Consider the following 27673-nt stretch of genomic DNA (forward strand, 5'->3'; position numbering starts at 1 on the left):
TGTGCAACAGCAGGCAGACAGAGCTTCCACCCCAGGAGCTCTCAGCATGCAGAGGGGCAGAGATTGGGGTAAGGATGATGAAAACAGAGCGGGCTCCTTGGAACGCAGCCTCACGCACGCACACTCATGTACGCACATACCACCATTACTTATGGAAACGTTCTACTGCATTTGGGGCAAAATGGCTCAGGAGTTGAACTCAGTGATCCCTATGGGTCCCTTCCAACTTGGAGTATTCTATGACACTACGAAAGCAACCCGGTTGGGAGGCAGGTGTCTGTCCATCCCAGGGACAGCACTGCTGCGTGACACACTTTGTCATTAGAGGTGAGCGCTGCCTTCCCATGCCAGCCTGCCCACGCCCTGAAAGCAAACACCTGCAGATCTGCTGGAGCGATAGCAATCTCACAAATACGCTTTTCAGAAACGCAGAGAACGGTGCACAAAGGGACTGGGGAACAGGCTGAGCCCATTGCTCCACACACACAGCTTTATTTCAAAGCTTTGGATGCTGTTGATAGTGATAGGACAAGGGGGAATGGTTTTAAACTGAGACAGGGGAGGTTTAGGTTGGATATTAGGGGGAAGTTTTTCAGCCAGAGGGTGGTGAGGCACTGGAACAGGTTGCCCAAGGAGGCTGTGGATGCCCCATCCCTGCAGGCATTCAAGGCCAGGCTGGATGTGGCTCTGGGCAGCCTGGGCTGCTGGTTGGTGACCTGCACACAGCAGGGGGTTGGGACCAGATGATCATTGTGGTCCTTTTCAATCCATTCCATGATTCTGTGACTGAGTGCCCCTCAGTCAGCCTGCAGGTGACACCACGCCTCACAATTGTCACAGGGACACAAATCTGCCCATTTTTTGCTGCTGTTCTCCCAGCCCTGCATTGCAGCAGAACCACCGTGGGTTTTTTATTTTTTGCATTGTGAGGATATCCAAGGAAAAGCTCTCCATAATCAAAGCTCCACCGTTTAAAATTTGACCCAAAAAAATAAACCCAACCCGATAAGCTTCAGTTAATGATTTGTAGATCGTTACAGAATGACTTTTTATGGCTTAATGACAGATAACACGAATGGAATTATCAGAGAGGTGTGGGCCAGTACCCCCAGTGCTCTGTGGGAGGAGATCCAGGCCCCCTCAACCACCACTGAGAGACACTAAGGTTTCTTGAGTAGCCCCGAAGTCCCATCTTTTTGGTTAAAAAAAAAAAAAAAAAACCGCGCAATTTTTGCAATTTTTTATTTCGTATTGGCAAAAATCTGCTTTCAAGGCCGCTCATCAGCTCAGGGCCGCCGCCCCCCGCTGTGAGGGGCGCAACCGCCCACCGCCCCTCAGCGCCCGCCCCGCCCCGCCTCAGCGCTCGGCTCTCTCCGGCCGCACTCGGGCGGCTCCGCCGGCTGAGGTGCTTCCGTTTGGCTGACGAGAGGGCTTTCCCAGTTGTTTTCCGTCAGCACTCGGCTCTTTCCGCCCGGCGCTTCGGGTGTTTCCGGCAGCGGGTTCGGCTATTTCCGCCGGCGGCTTCGGGCGGACTCGGCGTTTGGCCCACCTCGTTTCTTCCCTCCCCGCCGCCTGCCCCGGTAACGGTCGCTGCGAGTTTAAATGAGCGGGGGCCGGGCCGCGCCGCGCCGCCGCCGGGACACGCAGTGAGGCGGGGCCGGGGCCGCCCCGCTCCGGGCTCGGCGAGGAGGAGGAGCAGGAGGCCGAGGGGAGCAGGATGACGGTGCTGCAGGAACCCGTCCAGGTACCGACCCCGGGCGGACGGGCTTGGGCCGCCGCCGCTCTCAGGCCCCGAAGCCCGGCCCGGCTCCGCCCGCTTCGTCGGGCCCTTTCCTGAGGCCGAGGCAGGCCCGCTCCGCTCGGGCCGCTCCCGGGGGCGGCTCACGGCGTCCCTTCCTCGGCAGCGGGGCCCTACGGCAGCTCTCCGGGCCCCGTTGCGGCTCTGCGTGCCCTCCCGGCTTCCCTCGGCCGCCCCCGGCGCCGCACGGACCGCCCCGCCGCCCCTTTGGGCTGCCCTGGGCCGGGGCTGGCCGCCTCCCCGTCGCCCTGCAGGCGGCACGGGGCCGCTCCGCTCCCAGCAGCTCCCCGGGGAGACCTGTTGAGCCCTTCTCGCTCACCTCTGCGCCGCTGTCTCCTTTCGAAACGTGCTCGGCTCCCAGCTGAGGACGTGCCTCGTTCCCCAGGAGTTGGCGTGGAGAGTTTGTATCTCTGCAACGGGAGAAAAAAAATAACATAATCTTTTTTTTTCTACTGTATTTCGTGTCCTGCCTTGATGGGCTTCCTGCTCTCGTTCTCAGTCATCCCATTGCAAAGGCATGATTTACAGAATAGAAATTGGCTATTTCTTCCTACCTTTTTCCCTTATGTGCATTACTCTAATTGTGTAATTTTCTGCTAACAGTATCATAATCCCATTCATGTTGTCTTTTTATTTTTAGCCTCTTAATGCATTTATTTTTCTCGTTATCTTTGGAGCTGTAAGCATCTTGGTAGTACAGAAATGATTTCCTGTAGCAAGCATAGTGAAGAGTCTGGCTTTGGTTCTCCCCTCAAGGAAAAGAGGACGAGGAGAGGATGGAAGGACTTCTGTGGAAAACCACCACCCTGCTGGCCTGACCTTGCCTGCGTGAGATGAAGGCAGTGATGGCACTCGCATAGAGCAGGGCCTTGCATTTGTGATGCTGCTGTTCTGTTGCTCTGCTCAGAGAGCGAGGGGCAGCGTGTTGGTAGGAATGATTTTAGCTGTTGGGCATCTCCTCTTCAGTGGTCTTGCCCATGCAATGCTGCAACCTTTGCATTTGTGCTGTTGCTTTTTTAGCAGCTGGGTGTTCTAGGAAAACATGGGGTTATGTTAGAAAAGGAAGCAAGGATGCCTTTCGGAGGGAATGACAGGAAACAATACTTAGCATTTTCACCACTCTGCTAATTAGACTAAGCAAGAGGAAAGTATTCGCTGTTCTGAGAGTTCCCTGGTAGAAATGCTGTCTAATGCTGTTCTCAAGCTTTTATCTGCTTGAAAGTTTTGGTAGGCCTTTGCTTTATTGAGTGTACCTATTTAGATTCTTCACGTGCCAAATAACTTTTTAGTCAGCAATGCTGTTGCTGTTCCCTGCTTACAGTAATGCTGATAAGTTTAGGATTTGTTACTTGTTGTGGCCTTGGTTGTACTGTTAGTTTTTAAGGTAGGAAAGTTGCCAGTGCAACCATCCAGAGCAAGGCTGGCATTTGGTTGTGCCTGGATCTGCAGTTGTATGCCCCAGCTCTGTGCCACAGCTGTGAGCACTGTGCTGCAGAAGCTTTCTCTACCAGCTCATGCTTCTTTTTGCACTGATATTGTGTGTCCAATCATCAGACTCCATTTTGCAGTACACAGCTTGAATAAGGCTAAACTGTGCTTTTGAGTTCCCATTTTAGCTGGAGTCTGTGCATTTATCTCTGATTTTCTATTTATTTGTACTTTTTTGATTGTATGCTTGAATAAGTAGGCACTACTTCCCATTTTGGTAACTGCAGAGATGTTCTCTGTTTGTCATTTCACCCCCAGCTCCTCAGATGACTACAAGGCTGATATTCCAGGGCAAACTCATCTTTGTAGTCATGATACACAAAGTCTGACAGATAAATACTGGAAATCTGTTGTCTTAAAAGTGTGATATTTCAGTTATATAAAACACCCTAACAGACATCAAAATGACTGGTTAGATTTCTGTTAGCTTATTAAATCTCTCAACCTCTAGTACTTTTACTCATTTTATGTAGACAACAGACCACTGTTGTACTTCTTGATGTGGTCAGCTTAAATCTCTTCAGCTCAGATGCAAGGCCTTGTATCTCTTGTGTGTTTGGATGCCTTCCAAATAGTTCTGAAAAACATCATGGAAACAAAATGAAGGCTTTCCTTGGAATTCAGCTTTTCAAGGTGATCATCTGCTGTGACCCACATAAACGATGCTTGAACTCCAAGACTGCTGCCATGGCTGGAAGTGTGCAGTACCAATAAGTGTCTGATTACTTAACAGAGTCTCTGTAGCTAGCAAATATAGCAAAGTCTGTCACTGGAAACTCTCTCTTCCCCTCTCCTCACCTTGAACAAATGTTAAAATGTGGTAGAAAGTGGTTGCTGGGCATGTTGGAATAGGTTGGAAAGCTTGGGAAGTAATTCCCAAGGCTGTGTAAATGTCAGAAGTGTGGGCTTGTCCTTTAAGAGGTTTGGGGGTTAGATGTGGAGTGATGCTTGGACGGTGCACAGGATCTTCTGGGTTGAAGGTGGATGCATGTGAATTGGCTTTTATTTTCTTGCTTTTGACTCCAAGGATGCTTTGCCATAGAGCTGTAGCTGATGTGGTGGTTTTGGAATTCCCTGTTTGCTCTGCATTTACAAATTGATGTGTATATTCAGGAGGCTGGGTGACCAGAGCCTGGAGATTTACCTCTTCTGGAAGTAAAACTCCGAAGCACTTGAAGCTTCCCTCCTGTCTGTATTTGTTTGCAGCTCAGAGAGCAGACATGACAGCCACAGTGCCTCAGCTGCTTTTCACACCCCCGACGAGATGGCTTCTTTGGGTCCTGGTGGGTGCAATCCATGTAAAATTTCATCACTGCTGCAGAGAAGAAAGTAAGACTGGGTTGTCCTGCCCCAAAGCATTGCAGGATTAAGTCGTTTTTATTGGATAAATGTCCCCAAAGTGTTTCTGCTTCAAACCACTCTTCTGGTCTGACTTAAGCAATTGTCATGTGGCACTGTGGTGTGGATGCATTGATCCTCAGCTAGAAAAAACCTCAACCACTGCTCTATTAAGACAGTGATGCTCCAGTCCCAAACTTGCTTCCTAAAGGATGTGACAGCAATGCTTTTTTCTGGTAGTTTGTCTAAGCTAGAGCTTTATCTTGTGCTATTCCTGTAGAAAATCAGTACTGCACTGGTTTGGTTGATCCCTGCCACCTCCTTCTCCCTCCCCACCCCCATAGGCAGCACATGTGAGGATCCAGCTGTCAGAATCAGCCCATTGAGGGCACAACTCCAACTTGCACCTTTTTAGTTGCAAAATGACTATTATTACATAAGAGGGATTCTGCCAGCTGGCTTTTTGCATTCAGTGGGACTCTGCTCAGCAAGGCTTGTTCTCTGAGCCAGTGTGTAGCATACCTTGTATAACATGGCTGTGATTTAGCCAAGAATGACTTGGGTCCCCTCTCAGCCTTTGGCAAGATCTTCTGGCAACTTGCTCTTGTTTGGGAAGGCAGATAACATTGATTTATATATATATATATTTTTTTTTTGCCACCACCACCCCCATCCCTTTGTTTTGTATGTGTGCCGAGACAGTGCTTTTAACTCCAGGACGGCTCTGCTTGGCTAGATTGATCTGAATGCCACTTGTGGCTGGGTGAGGGAAGAGCTGCTTTGGAGAGCAGGAGGAAAAAGGAGACCTTGAGCTGCCCTAGCTTGGATTTAGTCTGAAAGATTTTAACACTCTTTTGTTCAGTACTTCTCGTGCCACAGCAGTGCACAGCCTTGGAGCTTTTCAAGGTAAAAACAGCTCATGCAGATGCTGTGGCTGAAGTTATCTGAAGTGCGGAGTGCAAGTGGAGAGAAATAACATCTTTGCATTATAATTTGCAGAGAATTAATGATTTTTACATGGGCTTAAAGTACCTGTTGATTTTAAGTGTACAGCTGGGACCTCCTGACCAAAGAGAAAATACCTCTGTGGAGGTGATGTATAAAATATCTATACAGCAATTGGGAACTCTGGTGTGTGCTGTTCATAAAGACTGTGTAGGCTTCCCTGAAGGAGAACTCGCACATTTTTTCACACCCTGAGTTTGTCAAGTTTGCGTTGCAAGAAGTAGCATATGGTCCATGTAACAGTTTGTGATGTTTGGGGGGGGGGGGGGAAATGTGAAATTGGCACTTATATTTCTTACTGGAGACAGCATTCATTATTTCTTTCTCTCTGAGAGTTTAATCTTAGTTTTGGATGTCTGTGGTATTGGGATCTAGGTTCTGTTCGTGTTTGCAGTTACATATAAATATAGGAGAAGTATTAGACCACAGAGCCTTGAGTTCATCAGTTTAGCTCTTGTTTGGATCAGTTATAACAAAACTGCTGCAAAATGGCAGTTTGGCCTGTGGGAAGCTGCTGGGAACTGGAGCTGCAGTCCTGGTACCAGGCTGTCGTACCTCTGATAAGCACACATACCACAGCTGGTAGCGATGGGGAGAAGGACCAAGCAAATGTTATGAGGGATTCTTTTTCCTCCCTACCCGTTTCCTGAAGATATTTTCATCTGATCTGAGGAAAATCACCGGGTGGTGTAACGAGGCTGATGTACTCCAGCCCTCTGCATCCTCTTGCAGGGCAGCTTTTGCTTTTAGCTCGGCTGATAGCAATGAAATACAAGTAATTATGGCAGCTATTCCAGTGGTGCACAGAGTTTGTGCACCTGTATCTGCATTTAATTTGCGTTTTGCTGGAGTAATATCATCTTAAGGGTTGAATGCTAACAGCTCCACACACTAAACTTTGGTGTTCATGAACAAGGAATATTGGTACCCTCATGCAGATACCTATATTTGACCAAGTCTACGTACACGAGCAAAACGCAGAAGTTAAATAGCTTTCATGTGTCTGCATGGATCTGTTTGTCCATCTCACTGCATTGCACACATTCCTGTGTGATACCCCAGCCCTCATCAGTGGCAGCAAGTGGTAAGCAAGGACCCAAAGCAAATGGCAGTAAGAAGCAGTGGGTCACCCCAGCCAGCATCTCATCACGGAGAACACTCGTGCTTCATGTGCTTAACCATCAGCAGGCTTGTACTGACAGCCTGGCAGGGTTCCTAGTCCTGATGGTTTTCAGTTTGTCACACCTCAAGGTGAGATGGTTTAAATGGGCTTATGCACGATGCATTAAAATAGGTTGGGCTCCCTTGATTATTTTTTTTGTTCCTTAGGCCAAGAGCAGAATGGTGCTGTGCTAGAAAGTTGGGGGCTGGCTTTGTTCTTCCTGGTTGTGTGATTTGGTGGTCTGCAGTAATCCATGTTCCCTTAGGCTAAAACTGAAACAGGTGGAGGTGTGTTCTGGTTGAGACTTACAGATGGTGGTATAAGGTAACCAGTGAGAAACAGCTGTGTTGTGAGGTTGGGTCGTGCTATCGGTGCTGAGATGGTTGTCTCATTTCTAATCTCCTTGCTAACAGTTGAAGTAACAAAAGGCTGCATATTTTTCCTGAACTTTCTTACGACTCCAGTGAAACAAAGCTGAGCTGTACCTTCTGACAGTAAGAGCTAATGAGTTGTGCATTCTTAAATTTCTCTCTAAATATAGGCTCTTTGTTTTCTTGTCTTGTAGGCTGCTATATGGCAAGCACTTAACCACTATGCTTACCGCGACGCAGTGTTCCTCGCAGAAAGGTTATATGCAGAAGGTGAGTACTGATGTGCTTTGCAAACATGAACGAGATGTTTCTTCAGTGTTGATTTAAGATTCTGAGCCTCTGGTCCTGCGTTGTCCTACTCCTGTTGTTAGAATGAAGCTTAACTTTCTGCTTGGGAAAAGCTGAAGGATGCTTCTCAGTTCAATTGGGAAAGCATAGAATCATGGAATGGCTTGGGTTGGAAGGGACCTCAGAGATAGCTGATCCCGACACCCTGCCACTGGCAGGATTGCCAATCAAATAATGTAACAGTAGTGCTTTCTATTTTTATTATTTGTTATTGGTTTGTTTGTAAAGCTTCCTTCTGAATTAAATTCAGAGTTGGGTGTTCTAAGTGTGACGTTTGCATTATGCTACGTGCTCTCCAATGGGATTTTCGCTGTCTTGGAAGATCTGCAGTTCTTGAAGTTGTCTTGGAGAGGTGCAGAATGCATTCCACAAGTTATCCTCGTGCTAATAATCCCATTTAGATGCACTGATTGTGTCAGTGTCTTAGCTGGAAGAATTCTGTGGGCGTGAGAAAAGAGCATAGAGGAAAATGGAGACAGTGAGCATTGGAACATGAAATAAGCATCTCCTGTGGAATTGCCAGGAGTAGTGCTGTCAGTTCTAGGATGCCTTGTGCACAGCAGCAGAATGAATCCATGCTTCTCCTCTGTCCTTCAAAGACCAACTTCCTTCTTTTATTGTAGTCTGTTTTCTTCCTTATCTTTTACTCCGTGACCTCAGATAAGCTTTTTGTTCTCTGCTTCTTCCTCTTTGATACTGGTATTCAGTTTTCTCTGGTTTGGAAGCTATTGACCCTTAATCACTAACACAAAAAAGGAAACAAAAAAAAAAAAAACACCAACATAACGTTTAACAATCAAATAACAAACACACTTTCATTTTTTTCAGGCTAAGCAAAACTTGAGCTTACGTTGTAACCAAATGGTATAACCTGTCCCATGCTCTGTGTTCATCTCCACTGAACAAAGCACGTTCTGAGATCCAGGAAGATGCTAGATGGAAAGTAATTGCCAAGTACACAGAAACAGAGTCCACTTTGTGTCAGTATGTTGTCATATTCTGCTGCTGCAGAAATCTCTGCAGGATAATACTCTTACAGAGATTTTCAGACAGATTTTTTTTTTCAATGGCCAGCAGTGCTGAGATCGAGCAGCTTGCTGTCCCTTGACTCAAGCAGTTAACTGCTAATCAAACACCTTGCTTCTGGGTACAGTAATTATGCTGCAGAGTAGAAGGTGCTGAGCTCAAATACACTGATTCCATAACAGCAGTAGGTTTTTACCCTCAGAAGAGCTTTAAGTTCTGCACTTTGTGTTTGTGGGGACATCAGGTGTCCCGAGCAAGTCCCAAGCCACAGAAGTGTGTTAAGTTAGTGGATAAAATAATTGATTTAACTTTAATTATCAAAAAGATCTCCTGGAGTTTTTAGCATAAGATTAAAGAAATGTTGTTCTCCCTTTGGGCCTTCAGTTTCTCTTGTTACTGTCCAGGTGATGACAGACCCTTAAAATAGTGTTCAGTGGAGCAAAGGATTTGAGTAAGTTCCCCAAGAGGTTTCTGTGGGATGCTCCTACTGATTTTTGTAGAGGATTCTAAGTACAAAAAGAAACTTCACAACTGTCTTGATTTTGGTGCTGAATTCCATCTGCTTGTTAACGTGAAGTAATATCAGTTTTTTAATTAATTGGACACTTGAGAGAGTCGCCTTCGTAGGCCGCCTTTCTTTGACATGAAATGCTTCGTGGCTTAGTGGTGAACAAAGAACAGGGCTCAACCACTTAAAAACTGGGAGAGGGAATGAGAAGTGAGGATAGTTCACACAGCCATAGCTTACTGCTCAGGCTGACAGCACAGCACGGCAGGGCTCACTGCTGCCTCGCAGATGTGTGAGTTCTGGTGTTTTAAGTTTCAGCTGACAATTATACAGTAAGGTTTCAAAGTTACTCGAGGGATTAGCTGCTCTGTCCTTTATACTGCAAGTGCAAGTACAATCAGCGAGTCTGACCTCAGCCTTTTAAACCTGGATGCCAGCTCCAGCTCTTTGAATAGAGCATTCTCAGGGCAGTACGTAATACAGCTCCGCAGTGGAAGAAGTATGGAAGCAGACATGATTCATCCTAAACAATTCGAGTTTCTGTCATAGAAAATGTTATTGTGTCTTGATCACTCTAGCTTTCTGCTCTGATATTTTGTCCTGAAGCTTGAACAGTTCTTTCAGAATTTAGAAACCTGTAGCAGTTCAGCTTTAGGAAGAAGATTTAGAGGAGGGTTTGTCCCTAACATGAGACAAAGCGTCTGAATGGTACTTGTAAGCCCTGATGGTGATTAAATAATTATAGGCAGTGGAAAGGAAAAGATTTAACGTTGCAGAACAGGTGACTGGTAAGTGGTTTATTTTAATGATCATAAAAATCTGTTTGTGTAAATCATGTCAAAAGACACAGTCAAATGCTTTTGGAAAGCAGCAGAAGTAACATTGCAGATAGGGAAAGTTCAATCCTGTAATTAGGATTAGAACCATTAGTTAGGCTGCTTAAGCTGAAGTTGGCTTCCTTAGGGGAAGCTCTTCAGGACAGCCATGGTTGTGCCAGTGTTCATGTGCAGCTCAACTCTTTGCCAAGGGTTACTGGTGGGTGCTTGCTGGTAACACTCAGAGCCCAAACTTGGTGTGGCCAACAGGTTAAAGCACTTCTGCTCTACTAGAAGTAACAGCTCTGCTTGGCTTGCTGTTATTTCAGCAGCAGCTGGCTAATGCTTGTTTAAGTGGGTAGCCAGAAGGATCAAAGTTCTCTTACAACAATAGATGTTGAGTTGGTATGACTATGCAAGAAAGCAGCACGTGGATGCTGGTTATATGCTGACAGATAAAGAAATAGACTTCAGTGGGTAATGAATTTCTCTAATGTTACTACTTCCTTTCTTGTATCTGGTTCCTGGCTCCGTTCTGCTCCCACCAGTTCGCTGTATTAAATGACCAACTGATGGTTTTCATTTTATTTCTCTTAGTACATTCAGAAGAAGCACTGTTTTTGCTGGCAACGTGTTACTACCGCTCAGGAAAGGCATATAAAGCATACAGGCTCCTAAAGGGACACAGCTGTACTACTCCACAGTGTAAATACCTGCTTGCAAAATGTTGTGTTGACCTCAGCAAGTAAGTGAACCCTCTGTGTTCTGTTTCAGGGTTACAAATGCATTTTTTCATTTCACTTTCTCTTTTGTAGCTGTCAGAGCATGTGAACTAGTGATTTATTGGCCCTCCAACTCTAAAGATAATTTTCAGTTTAATTCATGTTGCTTCCAGATATGGACCTAATGAGCAATAGCCCATATTGCAGAAACCTCCAGAAGGTCTCAAATAACCTGCAAAGGAGTTTTCAAGGGGAGGGGAGAGAGGATTGGTTGCTGAGATGGCTCAGGCAGACAAGTGATTGTTTTGCTTTGGTGTTTCTGTGATGCTCTGGCTTATTTCATTAAGTGTTTCCAGTAGGATTTAATGGGCAGGCCACTTCCCTCAGACAGTAAGCTTGCTCCTGTTACCCAGTTAATGCTGGGAGTGGATGGGGGGGAGAAGATGGCAGGCAAAAAATCTCTTCTGAAAACAAGCAAACAAAACAGCTGGATTCCATTTCAAATGAGGTGTAAGCAGGGAGATACTTTGCTACTGCTTGCTAAGTCTGACAGTAAGAGCACATAAATGAAATAGCTCGAGCTACAGCCCCTCCCTAATGCCCAGAGTTTGTTACTGAAGGTGTTTTTGCCTCTGTGTAGACCTTCAGGGCTATTGCAGCTCCAGTGTAGGAAACAATGCCTGGCTGAGCTGCAGATGGAGAGAGTAAGGTACCAAAGGAGGGAGAAACTTCTGTTCAAGGACCTTTTAATACTGCTGGGTTCTTTGCAAAAGATTAAGTCTTTTTTTCCTACATGACAGCTTGTATTCCAGGGTTCGATGTGTGGGTTTTCTCCCATTTAGAAAGGCTCTCTTTCAATTACCCAAAAGAAAAAGGTTCATTTCTTTAGTGGGTGGTGAAATGTGTAGTTTGATGTAGAGTGATGTGGTTATTTTGGTGGCAGTCATGATCCTATCTGCAATGTGTAACCAAAACACAGGTCTCTTGGAGCAGCTCTTTCTTCTTTGATGCTTTCTTTAGCAGGCAAATCTTCTGATTTTGTAAGAGTAGCAGAGAAGTCTTGTTTTATTGCATTTGTTTTGACATTGTTTTAGCACTCTTGAAGCTACTAGGATACAGGTTTCTTTGCATCTTCTATTGAAAGGGAAATCACATTAATGCTCTGCTTGGGAAGGTCCCATAGAATAAATTTGAAGCTGATTGTTCTCCTCTGCTTTTACAAAGTCTGGATGTGTACAACACTGCTTAGCTGATTTCAGTTAGGTAGGTGGGATTTCTTGAAGATTCTTCAGAAGTTAAATTAGACTGGCACTTACATTTATAGAAATGTGCCTCATTTTCTTGGGAGAGTGGTCTGCATTGATGAGAGCATCTGCAAATGAATGTGATTTCATGTGAAGGCAGGAGGAGATTGTGAAAGAAACAAAGGCATTCAGATGCCAAGTATGCCATATCCCAGTGTTGGATCTTATGAAATGAGAGCTTAGAGCCTTACAGCTTGCTTTTCTCAGCTGGGAAACAAAGCCAAGTTGAGTGGTGTTTTAGGTAAAACACCTTCAAAGATGGAGCTCCTGGAATCATAGAATCACAGAATGGCCTGGGTTGAAAAGGACCACAACAATCGTCCAGTCCCAACCCCCTGCTGTGTGCAGGTCACCAACCAGCAGCCCAGGCTGCCCAGAGCCACATCCAGCCTGGCCTTGAATGCCTGCAGGGATGGGGCATCCACAGCCTCCTTGGGCAACCTGTTCCAGTGCCTCACCACCCTCTGTGTGAAGAACTTCCTCCTCATATCCAACCTAAACCTCCCCTGTCTCACTTTAAAACCATTCCCCCTTATCCTATCACTATCAATGCTCACAAACAGCTGTTCCCCTCCTGTTTATACGCTCCCTTCAAGTATTGGAAGGCCACAATGAGGTCTCCCTGGAGCCTTCTCTTCTCCAAGCTAAACAAGCCCAGTTCCCTCAACTGTTCTTCATAGGAGAGCTGCTCCAGCCCTCTGACCATCTTAGTGAAGGCTGCTTCTCCCTTAGAGCATGACCTCCCCAAAAGAGCCTATTATGCATTGCTAGTTTTGGAGTGGTAGGGGATTTTTCTTTTTTTTTTCTTTTCCCTAGTGGAAATACTGGGCTCCCAAGTACTGCATACTCCACATTGCAAGAGGAATCAATTACTTAATGTTAATTTGCAGAAACTATTTTGTACATTGTTTGAAACTTGTGACCACTGACAGTGGATTTCTGTTTTTGTTTGCAGCAGGGTGAAAACACTGGACTGCCAGTGCTGTGAGCCTTGTAACCCCTTTAAACCTCTTGTTTTTTAAAAAGGCTTGCAGAAGGAGAGCAGATCTTATCTGGTGGAGTGTTGAATAAACAGAAAAGCCATGATGACATTGTCACGGAGTTCGGTGACTCTGCGTGCTTTACGCTCTCCTTACTGGGACATGTCTACTGGTAATGCTCCTTTGTTCACTTTATCTTTTAAGGCCCAGGGTTTGGGTGGTGATAGTGATGGGGTTTTGTTTTTGATCAAATCAATGTTAGCCAAAATAAGTAAAAATTCAGCCAATACAGGAGATAGAAATGTCAGTTCTGGGGCCAGGCCATGCTGCCTGCATGAAAGAATGATAGATGCAGACAGATAGTTATGGAAACCATCTAGCTTAGGAATGCAGGCATGGTTTCTCTTCTACCCAGAACATCTGAGTGCCTGAAAACAGATTTCCCTCTTGTATGCTCAACATGTATTTAAGTGTCACGTTCTTACAGCTTAAGTTTTGGTCTGTAATATTCCTGAAGAGAAGCTCTCAAAATCTGTTTCCCAGTGTTACCACTTCAATTTTTCTTAACTGTGAAGAGTCGAACTTGAAAAGTTCTTGAGCTTAACTTGAAAAGTTTTGATTAAGAAGATTTTTTTAAACTGCTAACAAGAACAGCACCTTTCTAAAACAAAAAAATGAAAACTTTCAAACCATGCCAGTGCTTAAGTAATTCCATGGACTGTGTTAAGCTTCCACCTGTGCACAACTGTGCCAGATAACTCAATATTGCTCTGTTTCTGTGGCTTGAAAAAATGAGGAATGTTGCTGTGACTCTTTAACATGTTTTTGTTTTTCAATTCTCCCAGAGAGCATCTCAAACAAAGGTTCTGTTCTTAAGTTTCCTTATAAACTGTTGCATTCTTTTTGCAGCAAGACAGACCGGCTTGCCAAAGGATCAGAATGTTACCAAAAGAGCCTTAGTTTAAATCCTTTCCTCTGGTCCCCTTTTGAATCGCTGTGTGAAATAGGTAGGTCTGCAGAGCTGTCTTCCTAAGGAAGATGTTTTCTACATTTCTGGTTAAGTCACATTTTCCAATTTGCCATCACTGCACAACAACATGTATTTTTACTCCCTGTCCAAAGCTAGTAAGGAAAATGCCAGCGGAATTCTTCAGGAGTGTTTTTATGTGTAATAATGGGTTTAAAATGCTTTACCCGTGTTGAGAGCTTCTGTCTCATTCTGTTTTCATGTCTGTTACATTTTGGATTTAACAATACCACATGTGTTGATACCTGCAGCTAGGATACCCTGGGAAACCATGCTTCTGAGAATAACTTCAGTTGAATTAAATGATAAAACTGTCCAGAGTTTTGCAGTGGAAGTGCACTTCTGGTTTTTGTGCAAGGGCTTTTAAAATAACAAAACAAGAATGCACTCTTTCTAAAGAACACTCCTTGATTCATCTTGAATCTTCAGCACGTAAACTGAGGAAGGACTCTATTCAAATCTCCTTCCAATCTTGCAGGTGAAAAACCAGACCCCGACCAAACGTTTAAATTAACATCTTTACAGAACTTCAGCAGCTGTCTGCCTAACACTTGCACAACGTTGGTGTCTAATCACAACATATCCCACAGACAGCCTGAGACTGTCCTGATGGAAACGCCGCAAGACACAATTGTGAGTTTTGCTATAATCATTGTATTCAAGCAGTCCTTCCAGCTTCACCTTACAATATGAACTAGAAGCTATACTGCATGGGTAACTAAAAGCTGCCTTTTTTTTTTTTTTTAGGAGTTGAACAGGATCAACCTAGAATCCTCCAATGCAAAATATTCCTCCTTGAACACAGATTCCTCTATGTCTTACATTGACTCAGCTGTAATTTCACCAGATGCTGTCCCTCTTGGGTCAGGAACTGCCATCTTGTCAAAACAGGCTCAAAATAAACCAAAAACTGGGCGAAGTTTACTGGGAGGACCTGCTGCTTTGAGCCCACTAACTCCAAGGTGAGCCTTTCTGACTGATTGTTTCTACAGTTAGCTGCTCTTCTGCTGGGTTTGGTTTGTGTTGTGCAACACAAGACTTGCTGATAGTGCATTATGAACAGTGCTGCAGAAGCAAAACAACTTCAATGACTCTCTTGGCCCTAGTGTTCATTTCTTCTGTTCTTTAAACAAGCAGCTGGTATTTTATGACTAGAACAGGGAAGAGCTCTTGATTCACTGTTTCCTATTGCTGCATTCACACTGGAAAAGTTTTTATTCCAGAGAAGATATGTGCTCTTTAAAACTATTAGGAGAAGCTGCTTTTAAGGCTTTCCTGGAAAAGTGTCTCTCTTCTAAAGAACATGTAAATATAGGAATTTTCCTTCTATGCTGTTTTAGTTATATAAACAACTGTTAATACTTGGGTTATCTGTATTTATTACTTGTTTTTGCAGGGAGGCAAAGAAAGTTCTGTGTTCTTATTCCTCAAGTTCAAGAACACAGATGAGAATAGATTGTAAGATATCAGGGGTTAACCTAAATCAGTGAAGTGAAGCTGATAATCTGGGTCTGTGCTTTGGCCACAGAATTGGTCTGATTCTATGGCCTAATATTTTGGACTTAAACACTTGCTCTTCATTTTGTTCTCAGCTTTGGAATTTTGCCACTAGAAACCCCAAGCCCTGGAGATGGATCCTATTTACAAAACTACACAAACTCTTCTTCTGTAATTGATGTGCCATCCACAGGAGCACCTTCAAAGAAGGTACTTTGTGTTCCAGGATGCAATTGCTGTTCTGTTGGTGTACTTTAAAAGGAGAATCCATTATGCAGATTCAAAAAAAAAAAAAAAAAAAAGCCAAACACTGTAAATGAGTATTTCAATTGGACTATAATTGGCCAGTTATCTCCCTGGCAAAACTTTTTAACCTTTTAAGAAATGTCAGTTGAAACGAAATCTCCTTTAAAATAGTCTGTTTTGAAGTAGTGAGAGTTTCACAGTTCCCAAAGCCTCAACAAAAAGTTTATTATTTTAAAAACTTTTCTCTTCAATTGAGTGAATAAGGCAGCAAGGAAGACAGCAGCTGTATTTCGAACAGCGTGTTGTAAATGTTTTCAACTCATCCTGTCACTTCCTTTAGAGAGCAAAACAAATATTTTTCATTTTCCCAAAGTTCTGTGAAGACAGGCAAGAGTCCTAATGAAGAGTCCTTTCTTCGTAGTAAATCAAGCCCTTCCTCCTGCCCCTGAACACTCATTTATCTGCAGGCTGCCTCGTTGGTGTTGCTTGGCAGGCCTGAGGGACAACCTGGGGCAGATGCCATCACTTCTGTCCTCCTGCAGCCCAGCAGGAATGTACGGACAATAACAGCTGAACTGTGAAGGATTTGAAACTTACGTGCCAGCTGGAGTCTGAAAGCAGTCAGAACTTGAAGTTTTCACTTTCATTTCTTTCTTTATTGTAGGTATCTTCAGAGATAAGTTCAAATAAGCTTCAAGTCAGCTTGCAAACAGTTCCTGAATTCTAGTTTACAGCAGATCTAATCAAAATACTGCTGGTGGTCCATGGGGAGCTGACTGATAGAGTGCTGTTTCATTTGGCTAAATCATGTCTAGAAGAAACTACGAATTATCTTTTTTATTCAGGAAGAAATTATCATAGTTGCCATAGTGACAAAAGAGAGGTGGAATGTTGATGGCAGTTAAGGAACCATTTGTTCCTTTCTAAAAACAAAACCTGAGGATACTTCCATGTATTATTAAATTCAGAAGTTGCATGTGCCTTTTTGCTGTAGTACTCCCCTGCATTTAATCTCAGATGTGCTGTATGATAGATGCAGGGCTTCAGGAAATCAGGTCCTTCTTGCTCCTTTGTCACTTTGCTAGGTGTGCCACAAGAGCCCCATGATGTGAATTTCACTGGTCTCTGCAAATGCTTTCTGCAGGTGGATCTCTGCTAGTCCCTAAATACAAACACTTAATAACTAGCTTAGAATTCTGATGCATGCTTTGTCCAATGTAAATAATTACTTGTCCACTTTCACTTCAAATTGCCAAGTTTGCTAACACTGTTGTAGCTGTGGCTAGGATGTGCATGACTTAATGGACAAGGTTTCCTAGGAAACACCTACGTAAATGAATGAAACGTCAGGATTGATCCAAAGATTTCCTCTCTGAGTGGGCAAGCTTGCATGCTGGCTGCCTCAGCTGTCCTCTGATAACAAGGCATCGAGAAGGAAAGGAAGGACAGAACCTTCATGAGTCAGATAATCCATCAGCTGTTGCTGCTTGTGCTGCTGTTGGTCCTACTTGCAATTTGGTGCCTTTAAAAAGCATCTCTTCTACATGACCACCAGAGTTGGCTGTTAGTGTCCCTGGAATGGGGCAGAGAGATGGGACTTAGGCTTCTGTGAACAAACAAATCTGTAGACAACTAGTTTCTTTGTGAACTTGTTCCTGAGCACTCAGATTCAGTCACGTTAAGGAACTTAAAGTGTGATACTTTTGAATTCCCTTTTATTCTTGCACAAGCACTTAATGTAGTTTCTTGCCACTAGATGGAGATTTCGTGTCTTCAAATAATGTGCACGGAGTTTTGGGAAGTTGTGTTTCGGGCAGCTTTTTCAGGCAGAGAATGAGGAATACTTTGGGTTCTCCTTACAACTGGGGGGGAGGAAACCTTTGTGGAAATACTTTTCCTCTGGGCACTGTTCAGTAGGCAGAAGGGATTTGCTTTGATAGAACCGAGAATTGAGATTTCTTAGTGACATAATAACAAACCTGTAGAAACTTCGTGTTATGCAGGCGGTCACCAGGATCAGCCAGGCTGGAACAAAATCAGTCTTCTCCCAGAGTGGAAATAGCCGGGAGGTCACTCCAATCCTCGTTGCACAAACACAGAGCTCTGGTCCACAGACAAGGTAAGAAGAGAAAATCTCTCAGCTTGCTGTTACCTTTTACATCTTCTTTCTGGAGGATTTAGGAATTATTTTGATTTTTCCATCCTTTGTGGGCAGTCCTGCGGGATTCTGGTTTGGATGAGGAAGTGTCTCTGTTGGGGAGAATGACTTGAGTGGTTAGAAGGCTCCTGTGTGATGGGTGGTGTTTGTTTTAAATCTGCTTGGCAGTTAGGAAAACGTCATCAATAGACAACAAGGTAGACAGGAAGTTTTGTGTTCATGTTCTTAACACACAACAGGCAGGTGGGTTTTTTCCATCCCTTTCCAGTAGGAGTACTTGAGCATTTTTCTTTAAAACAACAATAAAACAGTTTTCTTTTTGTTTCAAACTAATGGAACCAAAAACTTTAGCTTTAATGTGCTGTTTGTTTTCAGTACAACACCTCAGGTATTGAGCCCAACAATTGCTGCTCCACCAAACTCACTGCCTCGAAGAAGCTCTCGCCTTTTTACTAGTGATAGCTCCACAACAAAGGTAACAGAATCCATGCTTTTTTTTTTTGAGGGGCTTTCCTTCTCATGCCACTAATAGTTTCCCCATCTGCACATCAATCATAGCAGTTTGTTCCTAATCTCTACCATGAGCAGAACTGATATTTCATATCAGGCTGTATGAAACATGTCTTGATGCCATATGTTTCTTTTCATTCTCAAGAGTGCTCCACTAGGAGTGGGAAGAAGGGCATCATGAACAAAAACAAAGATGTATGCTGGGATGACAAGTGCAGTGGTGCTGCTGGCTGCCAACCCATTTGACAAGAGGCTATGTTGTGTGGATATATTTATTTAAGAACTGCCTTGCTTGCTTTGCTCTAAAAGCAAGCTGTACTTTTTTCTTGTCGGTTTTCTGCTCCTTAATCAATGGAGCAGGACTTCAGAGCACAAATGCTTGTGGACTGTGGTTAATATGTGAATGTTTGCTGTTAAACATAGCATTCAATGGAGCTGGGAGGTGTCTGTAACTGAGTTCAAAAGTAGAACAGCTGGGCACTGTTGTGAAGAGGCATAAATATGTTCTTATTAAACTTGCAAGTTGATTATGTTAAGTTGAAATAATTTCTCGTACGTGTGTAACTTTTTTGTTCTTTTTGCTTGCAGGAAAATAGCAAAAAATTAAAAATGAAGTTTCCACCTAAGATTGCAAACAGGAAAACAAAAAGTAAAACAAATAAGGGAGGGATAACTCAGCCAAACATAAATGATAGCTTGGAAATTACGAAACTGGACTCTTCTATCATTTCAGAAGGGAAAATATCTACTGTTACACCACAGATCCAGGCTTTTACGCTACAGAAGGCAGCAGCAGGTCTGTTTGAATGTTATCAGACTTCAGTAAGGTCAAACTTTGTAGATCCATCTTTTTAATCATGGGATCATAGTATGGTTGCGTAGGAAAGAACCTCAAAGCCCACCCAGTTGCAACCCTCTGCTGTGGGCTGGCTGCCCCCCAGCAGCACGGGCAGCTCAGGGCCCCTCCATGGCCTTGTACACCTCCAGGGATGGGCACCCACAGCTCTGGGCAGCTGTGTCAGGGCCTCACCACTCTGGTAAAGAATTTCCCCCTCACATCTGGCCTAATTCTCTCAGTTTAAAGCCATTCCCCTTTGTCCTAGCACTGTCTGCTGTGCGTAAAGTCATTCTTCCTCCTGCTTATAAGCTCCCTCTAGTTTAGTGGGTGGGGAAAATTGCTTTAGTTATGTTTCAGTCAACCTGCAGTTACTGCCTTTCTATAATTATCAAGATGGATTGAATTCAGTATACTCCAGCTAACTTACAGAGAACAACTGAAATAATAGGATGGAAAAAAGTGACAGTGAGTGAATCTGACTCTGGTTCTTATGAGTGTTTAAGATGTTTTCAGGCAGGAACCTTGGAAACTGATTCAAAGTATGAGGAATTCAGTTCTCTTCCCTCAAAGTTGGGTTTGTTGTCTATTCTCCCTTGTTATTTCCCATTTGTTTAAGCACAAGTCTTTGTCCAGTTTGACAAAATCTTAGACAAACTGTTGAATTCCTCTCTTTTGGCTCCATAAAGTTTCCAGGCAGCAAGCACGTGTGTCCATGGATACCAGACATGTGGAAACTGAAACCTAAAAAAAAAAAAAAAAGAAAATAAGTTTGAGTTGTTGGTGTAAGTGCAGAAATCCACTTCTGAGCTTCACCATTTCTCTCTTCCTGAGTGTTCTGTTGCTGGCTTAAGAAGTTGTCAATACCTGACTTCCATTGCAGTTTACAATGTTGTGTTGTGAATTAAGAGTGGATAAGCCTGCTTAAGGACTCTTGGAAGATATTCATATGCAAAATTGGGAGCAGTGCCACAGTGAAAAGCTGATGGGGATGATTAGCTGTTTCAAGTAAATAAGTTTCAGCAATCTATTTTCCATTTTTACTTATTGTATTTTTCTCCTAGAAGGTTTGATGAGCCTTCTTCGTGACATGGGGAAAGGTTACTTAGCCTTGTGCTCTTACAACTGCAAAGAAGCGATCAATATTTTAAGCCATTTGCCCTCTCACCACTACAACACTGGCTGGGTGCTGTGCCAAATTGGGAGAGCTTACTTTGAACTCGCAGAATACATGCAGGTAGGAACTGCGTGTGGTTGGTTTTGAATCTGTGTCTGTAGTCGTTCTTTCCTGAAGTTGAGTTATGCTTCAGACTTCTATTTAATGCTGAATTTATTGCCTCTTGTGTCCAGTCGTGGGGTTCTCCCTTTGCCTCTCCCAGTTTTCACCCTCACTTGTGCTGATGCAGCTGTTTGTACTGCAGTGCTGTAAATAATATCACTGAAATAATTTGGGTTCCAAAACCAGGTGTTCTTCTCCCCGTGCTTATTTAGTTAATGCAGATCCCATCAGTGATCTGGTTCCCTTTGCAGCCTGGGGAATGACTGCGTTTGTACAGCTGAAGTGATGGCAAACTGCTTCAGTACAGAAGCAGGCAGCTGAGATGAATCCAGCCATTCAACTTTCCTTCTCTCTTTGTCCTGGTAGTTGGGGTGCTTGTTTCCTGCAGGAGTCACAAGCTGGGAGGGCAGCTGGAGTTCTGCTTGGCCTAATGTATTGGAGTGTAGTTCATTTCCTTTGTATGGAGGGGAAGATAAAAATACAGCAGGACTTGTAGCTCCGCATCATATGATTGCGTAGCAAAGAATTCTCAGTCTGGACATATGAGGCTTTAACTTTGATCTGTGTGCACTGCTTGGGTGGGTGGAATTGTAAGTTTGATTTCTCATTTCCTTTCTCAGGCTGAAAGGATATTTTCAGAAGTGAGGAGGATTGAAAACTACAGAGTAGAAGGCATGGAGATCTATTCAACTACGCTGTGGCATCTGCAGAAAGATGTTGCCCTTTCAGTTCTTTCAAAGGATTTAACAGACATGGATAAAAACTCACCAGAGGTACAGAATGCTGTGGTGCTCAGTGAGATGAGTAACTGCACAGTCAGTGACAGGGAACAGAACTTGGACTGGAGCTGGATTAGGATTTCATTCTCACTTGAGAACTATGTGGTGAAACGGGAAAGGGAGGTGCAGGATTGTCTGTCAAACTGATGATGCCTGAAATGGCTGCTTGGCATTAGAATATCAGCTTATTTGGGGCAGGTTGAAACCTTCAATCTATTAATGGTTATTTAAATTTGTATTGCCATTGTTAATCCAGAAAGATCACGGGTTGATCGATTGTTCCTACTGATGCCAATGTGTGAACATAAGGAATGTTTTTTCTGATCCACCTTCTAAGTGCTGTAGTTCACTGGCACTTGTATTTTCTGTACTTGTGCAACATTCTTTTGAAAATATTTTTATGCTGAAGTCCATTGAACTGCAGAGTGTGGTTGTATAGCATACACATGAGATAGCAAACAGGCTGTCATATTTTAATGTGTGCCCCAGTACAAGTAGTAAGTGTGTGTGTGTGTGTGTGTGTGGAGGGATTATAAATCTGCTCTTAGCAGTTGAGAAAACTGTGGAGTCTGGGATTTTCTGCTGGAGAGAAACCTGTTCAGGTCTTTCTACTCTCATGTACTAGAGGAAGGAAAACTTAGTGAAGCAACTGGTCAGGATTGTTCAAACTGTTATTTATAATCCAGTAGGAAGTGACATGTAATTGCATAAATCAGTGACAGATCTGTTTAGCTCAAACTCGGTCGTTCTGTGGGTTGTAAAATGAAACTGTCTGCTAACTTTGGGATGCTTTTTGCCAGGCGTGGTGTGCTGCAGGGAACTGCTTCAGTTTGCAACGAGAGCATGACATTGCAATCAAGTTCTTCCAGAGAGCCATTCAAGTTGATCCAAACTATGCTTACGCCTACACCCTTTTGGGGCACGAATTTGTGTTAACAGAAGAGCTAGACAAAGCACTAGCTTGTTTTAGGAACGCAATCAGAGTCAATCCTAGACACTATAATGCATGGTAAGTCTTATTCGTTCCCCTTCTGCTGTCTGTGATACGGAGCACCTTTTGGAGAGAAATAAGCTGCAAATGTTGCTGTGAAGTTTGTGAAAATTTTTATGTCATACAGTCATTTCTTACCCTTGATGAAATAGTAAATCTGTGTGCCACTTCTACCAGTTCATATTTGCTGATGAAAGTTTGTTTAACATGCACTCTTACTAATGTGTTTTTTTTCCTTTTTGCAGGTATGGGTTGGGAATGATTTATTACAAACAGGAAAAATTCAGTTTAGCAGAAATGCATTTCCAGAAAGCACTTGATATCAATCCTCAGAGCTCAGTCTTACTGTGTCACATTGGAGTAGTAAGTAGATTGCACTCAGCTCTCTCCTTATGTTCTAATCTGCCTCTGTACTTCACCTGCAGTCTTCCTGAACTTGAAGTGCAAAAACAAACAAAACAAAGTTCAGAGGACCTATTAGAGGATCTTATTGCATAAATGAATAACCATGGGATTGTGTCAGAAAATAAGTCCTCTTCTCTCCCTCCTCCAGTTGCTTTTAGCCAGTGTTGAAATGACTTGCCAACTCAACCTGATAGCATAAGCTTGCCTGTGAGAAAGCTTGGTTTCTTTAAGACTTGGTAGAAACAGGTTGTCAGTAAATGTAGCAGCACATCTACCAGTCAAATTTATTTTATTCTTTTCCCCTTTCAAGATTTTATTCCTGTTCTGTTACAGGTACAACACGCACTGAAAAAATCTGAAAAGGCTTTGGATACTCTAAACAAAGCTATTAACATTGACCCCAAGAACCCACTATGCAAATTCCATAGGGCTTCTGTATTGTTTGCAAATGAGAAGTACAAGGTAAGATTTGATGCATGTAGACAACCTTAAATTATCTTTCAGTTGCTACAGGGGTGAATGCAGTCTGCAACATAAGCAGGCAGAGCAGCTAACAAAGCATTTGTTTCAATAAGTGCCACCTTCACTGAGGGGGAGGTAGATTTGTTTTTTGATCATCACAAAATCTGAAGACAACAGATGTGTTGGTTTTTGTTGAGGGTCCTAACAGGTTATAGCAATGAGAACCTGCTACTTGAAAGGCTGTATCATCAATTGAAAAATGGGAGGCCAAACAGTTTTGTTCTGATCCCTCTGCTGATTTGTACCCTGTTTATGGGTGGGTTTGATCTTCCCACAGTCTGTCTTTCCAGGGACTCTTGTCCTCTGGTCTGAACTCTGTGGCCAACAGAAACAAGTCTGGTAGTCTGGCTTCTGAAACCTTGCTTCAGAAGTGTGAACATACATAGGAAAAACTTCATCTACAACATGTTTTGAAAATTCATAACTTAACCAATTAAATATAAGAAGGGTTAGGGTTAAGGAGTAGGCAAAGTGCCCACTTGTAGGTTGTTTTTATGAGTCGAAAGCAGAGGATAAATGTGAGCAGGAAAAAAATTAGATGTTAGTGTAGGAGACCTAATTTGCTCTGTGTTCTATAATTGGGATATAGTGTTCTATAGTCTTAATTGAGAAACTAATGTAAAAAAAAAAAACCTTGAGATACTTTGGGTGAGACCATACTGTTGTTTGTAGTGCACTGTGCTGGATGTAAATTTCAAGGTTCACATCAGCACTGAATTGCAGTTCAGTGATGCAATGACTGGTTGCACGCTGCCAGCTTGTGCTAATTTTTTTCTTTCTTTTCAGTCTGCTTTACAAGAACTTGAAGAACTGAAACAGATTGTTCCCAAAGAGTCTCTTGTTTACTTCTTAATAGGAAAGGTAGGTGAAACTTCACTGTCTTTGTAAGTACTTTGTTATCCTTCATTGCAGAAATGTCTGCTTAATGAGAAAATTTGATGCCTGTTGCCAAGCTGTTCATATTTGAGGCAGTATTTTAAAAACTCACAAAGCCTTCAATGAAACTTGCTACATATAATCTCACAACTCTCTAGCATATCTGCTTTCAGCCTCAAAAGACTAGAGCAACCTCAGACTATTTTTATAACTACCCAAGAGAAGATAACCCCAGCTCCTGTTGTCTTTTTTTACGCCTGTCAACTTGAAAGAATTCGTTTTAGAAAGCAAGAAATAGATCTTTGTCAAGATCTTAAACTGAAAAGAGGTGCAATAGCTAGTTTCCTGGGCTAGTCTGTCCATCAGTCAGCTGTGTTGGTTATTTAGGCCCAGAGATACTAAAATGTTGAACCACCTTCAAATGTATTAATGTTTCATCAGAAGTGCTGTATAAATGTCTGTGGAGTGCTTTTACTCCCCATCAATAGCCTCAATGTCTGTTTCAGCTGCTGGCCTTCCCAGGAGAGTTACAGAAGGCGATATCCTTCTATAACAGTTTGGGAAGTGGGAAATCTTAATGAGGCTGTAGGAGTTCCAAAGCTTAAATTACATCTGAAGAACCACTTCCTTATGTTCTTGAATCTGTTGGCTGCTAATTTCATTTGATCACTTCATTTAAGTTTTGGCACTTACGTAGAAACACTTGTGCACTTTTTCTACACACTTTTGCTGTTTCCCTTTGGACTTGTATAATAAATATTTGAATCTACTCTACTGCTTCTCATAAATGTTAGTTAACTGTGCCTTACTACATTTGTTGTCCAGCCTTTCAAGCAGCAACTTGTAAGTGTAGCATTTCATGCTTTTATTTTAGGTTTATAAAAAGCTGGGTCAAACTCATTTGGCCCTAATGAATTTCTCATGGGCAATGGACTTAGATCCCAAAGGAGCCAACAACCAAATTAAAGAGGCTATTGATAAACGTTACCTTCCAGATGATGAGGAGCCAATAACTCAAGAAGAGCAAATCAGTGAATGTTATCCCTACGAATCAGGTTTGTATTTTTGCAACCCTCTGTTATTCAGCAAGGTGTTTCCACTGAGGAGTCACCTCCTGTCCTTCTGTGAGTAGGAAGAATTCCAGGTTTAACAATCAGAGCCCACTGCTCAGCAAGAGCTCCAGAGGTTCTTCGTTCTCCATGTAACTGAAAGATCCATAGAGGCTTTGAGAGAGGTTGGTTGAACTGGATGTTGGTTAAAAAGCTTTGACCAACTGGTAACCATCAAAGGCAAAGTAATGGAGGAGTTTTGTTTGAATCACGTGCTCCCAAATACACCACAGCCTGCAGAAAGGGGTGGCTCGGGGTTCTCCCCTCTCTCTAACCTCTTACTATGAGCTTGAATTGCGGTGAAGCGTAGATGGCACTGTGGAATGGATAGCCATCAATATCGACCTCTTTGATGTGAAAGAAGATAGAAAATAAAACTAATAAGGAACGTGATTATTTCCCTCCAAAGGCGAAAATAAAGGAATTCTGCAAAATTTCTTAATGAACATATGCTATGTTCTACATCCCTAAATCTTCAGTTGACAAAGTTGTAAGGGTGTCTATCATAGTAATTCTTAATGATCCTGTTACAGTGTGCTTTACAAGTGGAAGCTTGTCCTGCACTGCGTTTCCTGAAGTACCAGGCTTTTCCCCCTGCTGTTGTGGTTGGGTTACCGTGGTGCACATTGGGCTGAGTTTGTTTCTTACCAGAAGATGGAGACAGAGTACTGGAACTTCGGTGACAGCCGAGTCACAAAGCAGTGGGGTGGGAGTTGGGGTTAACCTGTCCAGTAAACATAACTGAAAGAAAAGGTGGGCACTGGGACACTGTTTTAGGTAAAATGCATTTTGATTGTAAGTGGAGTGATCACAATGCTCTGATGTGGGTAACACGTGAGCATCCATTGAATGAAGGAGACTGCAAGTTTTTGTATCTCGTGATCCTAACTCCTTTCTAAATGCATTTATTTCAACTGTATTGTGCTGGCAAGGGTCAGTTTATTACAAGGAAAAAGCCATATGGCTCTGAAGCATTTTGAGGGGAAGGGAGGAACTCAGTTTCACATTGCTGATGAGGTACCAACAATTGCTGTGCTCCAGTGTGCTGCAGTTGGCTGTGGAAGAACTGTAAAGAAGTTTTGACCACTTTTGTGTTCTGTTTCTTTTCAAAGTTGGCACAGACGAATCCCAAGAGAGCAGCATGACGGATGCAGATGACACACAGCTCCATGCAGTTGAAAGTGATGAATTTTAACCTCCAAGAGCCAGTATGTGGGCTTGAGTGTGTGACTGGTACTGTTGTGTTCTCCCCTTCCTTCGCGTCCTGGGTCTTCACATCACTGAGCCAGCATTGTCATGATTCTCCACTGACACCATGAGTAACCACTCAGACTGCACAGAATTAATGGCAGTGCAATATTGGGCTGCTGCTGAGTCTGACTAGTTGGCTCTTACACACTTATGAAAGTGACTGAGGAGGAAATGCTATTTTTGGACTCCCCTTTGCTGGAAAAATATCATGAAAGAGAGACTTGTGGTTTGCTGTAACGAAGCCAGTAGATGTGGGGACAGTACTAATGAAGCAGTGTCTTGTTCTTTCCCCAGAAATGTGTCTTAGTTTGGTTCTTTCTTGATAAGCAGAGTGCTGAACTTCATTTCCAAGTTCTTTGAGGACAGTGTTGACAAATGCTGTTAAAGACTTTTTGCATATTGTAGTGTAACTTAAATGCCAGGGAATGTAAATGACCTTAAAGCTGCAGCGTCTCCAGTGAACAAACAGAGCTCACGTGCTCAGGACTGGGACTGTCAGACCACGTAAGATATCCTGTGTCCCTATTATGTCCCTATTAGAGTGCAAACCTGCAGGAGTGGGAACGTAGCAAGAGAATCACAGTGCAGAATCACAGCTTTCACAGAACGCTTTCATGTTCTAACCAAGAATTAATTTATTCACCTAGTTTCTAAAATGTATTTACTTTGTACTTTAAAGAAACAAGTCAGCAATTCATTGCTTCACTTTTTTTTTTTCATATACCCCTTGATTTGTTCTTCCTGGTGTGAGAATAAACCTTAATAAAGGGCAAAACCAAGAGAGAAATGTAGATATGACTTAATGTGGAACCATTGAGCCCTTTCCCTGCAGTGACTGCGTGCTGCTGAGCAAATCCATGGGGAAGACCACGGAAGCCTTAATGCAATCAGAACCTTACAGTCAAATGCATCAGATAATTGCCTCAGATCGTATCCTTTTTAAACTGTTTTGTAATGTGTGGTCCAAGAAGGTGCAGAAATGTGCAATTCTCTCTTTGTTGTTTTTTTTTTTTAAGCTGTTCTTTAAGGTTGTTGGAGTACTTTCTCACTATAGGAATATAGACCCCCCCCTTCCCTCCTCCCAGAGGCTGTTTCTGTGAGAAGAAAGCTGTGCCACACTGAGTCCAAAATGATCTTTCTCTGTAGTGTTTTGCAGCAACAATTGGTGCCCTTTATGCAGTGATGATAAAGAAAGTGTATGATAAAAGCAGTTTTAAAGAGCAATTTATGCATAATAAATTGGGAATGATATAAATTTCATAGCAACATACTTGTTGTCATCAGTTTTGATCTTTTTGTTGTTTTCTTTTCAAGTGTTCTCTC

At 43.1% G+C, this 27673-nt stretch overlaps 1 protein-coding gene across 4 annotated transcripts; it reads left to right on the forward strand.

The window, feature by feature from the left end:
* Nucleotides 1–1344: 1344 nt before the first annotated feature.
* CDC27 (cell division cycle 27) lies at nucleotides 1345–27620 on the forward strand. 4 transcript variants are annotated; one of them, XM_085210985.1, is made up of 19 exons: nucleotides 1345–1744; nucleotides 7357–7432; nucleotides 10457–10604; nucleotides 12912–13037; nucleotides 13775–13872; nucleotides 14371–14525; nucleotides 14640–14854; nucleotides 15485–15599; nucleotides 17621–17754; nucleotides 18169–18268; nucleotides 18892–19099; nucleotides 20203–20375; nucleotides 21038–21190; nucleotides 21997–22205; nucleotides 22433–22550; nucleotides 22926–23054; nucleotides 23901–23975; nucleotides 24865–25045; nucleotides 26212–27620. In XM_085210985.1, the coding sequence occupies exons 1-19, from the start codon at nucleotides 1718–1720 to the stop codon at nucleotides 26292–26294; spliced, it is 2523 nt and encodes an 840-aa protein (XP_085067111.1). In that variant the 5' UTR covers nucleotides 1345–1717; the 3' UTR covers nucleotides 26295–27620. The 4 variants fall into 4 exon arrangements, with proteins under 4 accessions (XP_085067111.1, XP_085067112.1, XP_085067114.1 ...); XM_085210986.1 differs by having other exon boundaries at nucleotides 20206–20375; XM_085210988.1 differs by having other exon boundaries at nucleotides 1346–1744; nucleotides 17639–17754; nucleotides 20206–20375.
* Nucleotides 27621–27673: the final 53 nt, after the last annotated feature.

This window comes from Meleagris gallopavo, chromosome 29 (assembly GCF_905368555.1).
Source record: "Meleagris gallopavo chromosome 29, MGAL_WU_HG_1.1, whole genome shotgun sequence".
Lineage (NCBI taxonomy): Eukaryota > Metazoa > Chordata > Aves > Galliformes > Phasianidae > Meleagris > Meleagris gallopavo.

Coding starts and splice junctions, on each gene's coding strand:
- CDC27 (XM_085210985.1), top strand. CDS start 1,718: ATGACGGTGCTGCAGGAACCCGTCCAG. Junction 7,433..10,456: donor AGAAAGGTTATATGCAGAAG/GTGAGTACTGAT, acceptor TATTTCTCTTAG/TACATTCAGAAGAAGCACTG. Junction 15,600..17,620: donor CAGGAGCACCTTCAAAGAAG/GTACTTTGTGTT, acceptor ACAAACCTGTAG/AAACTTCGTGTTATGCAGGC.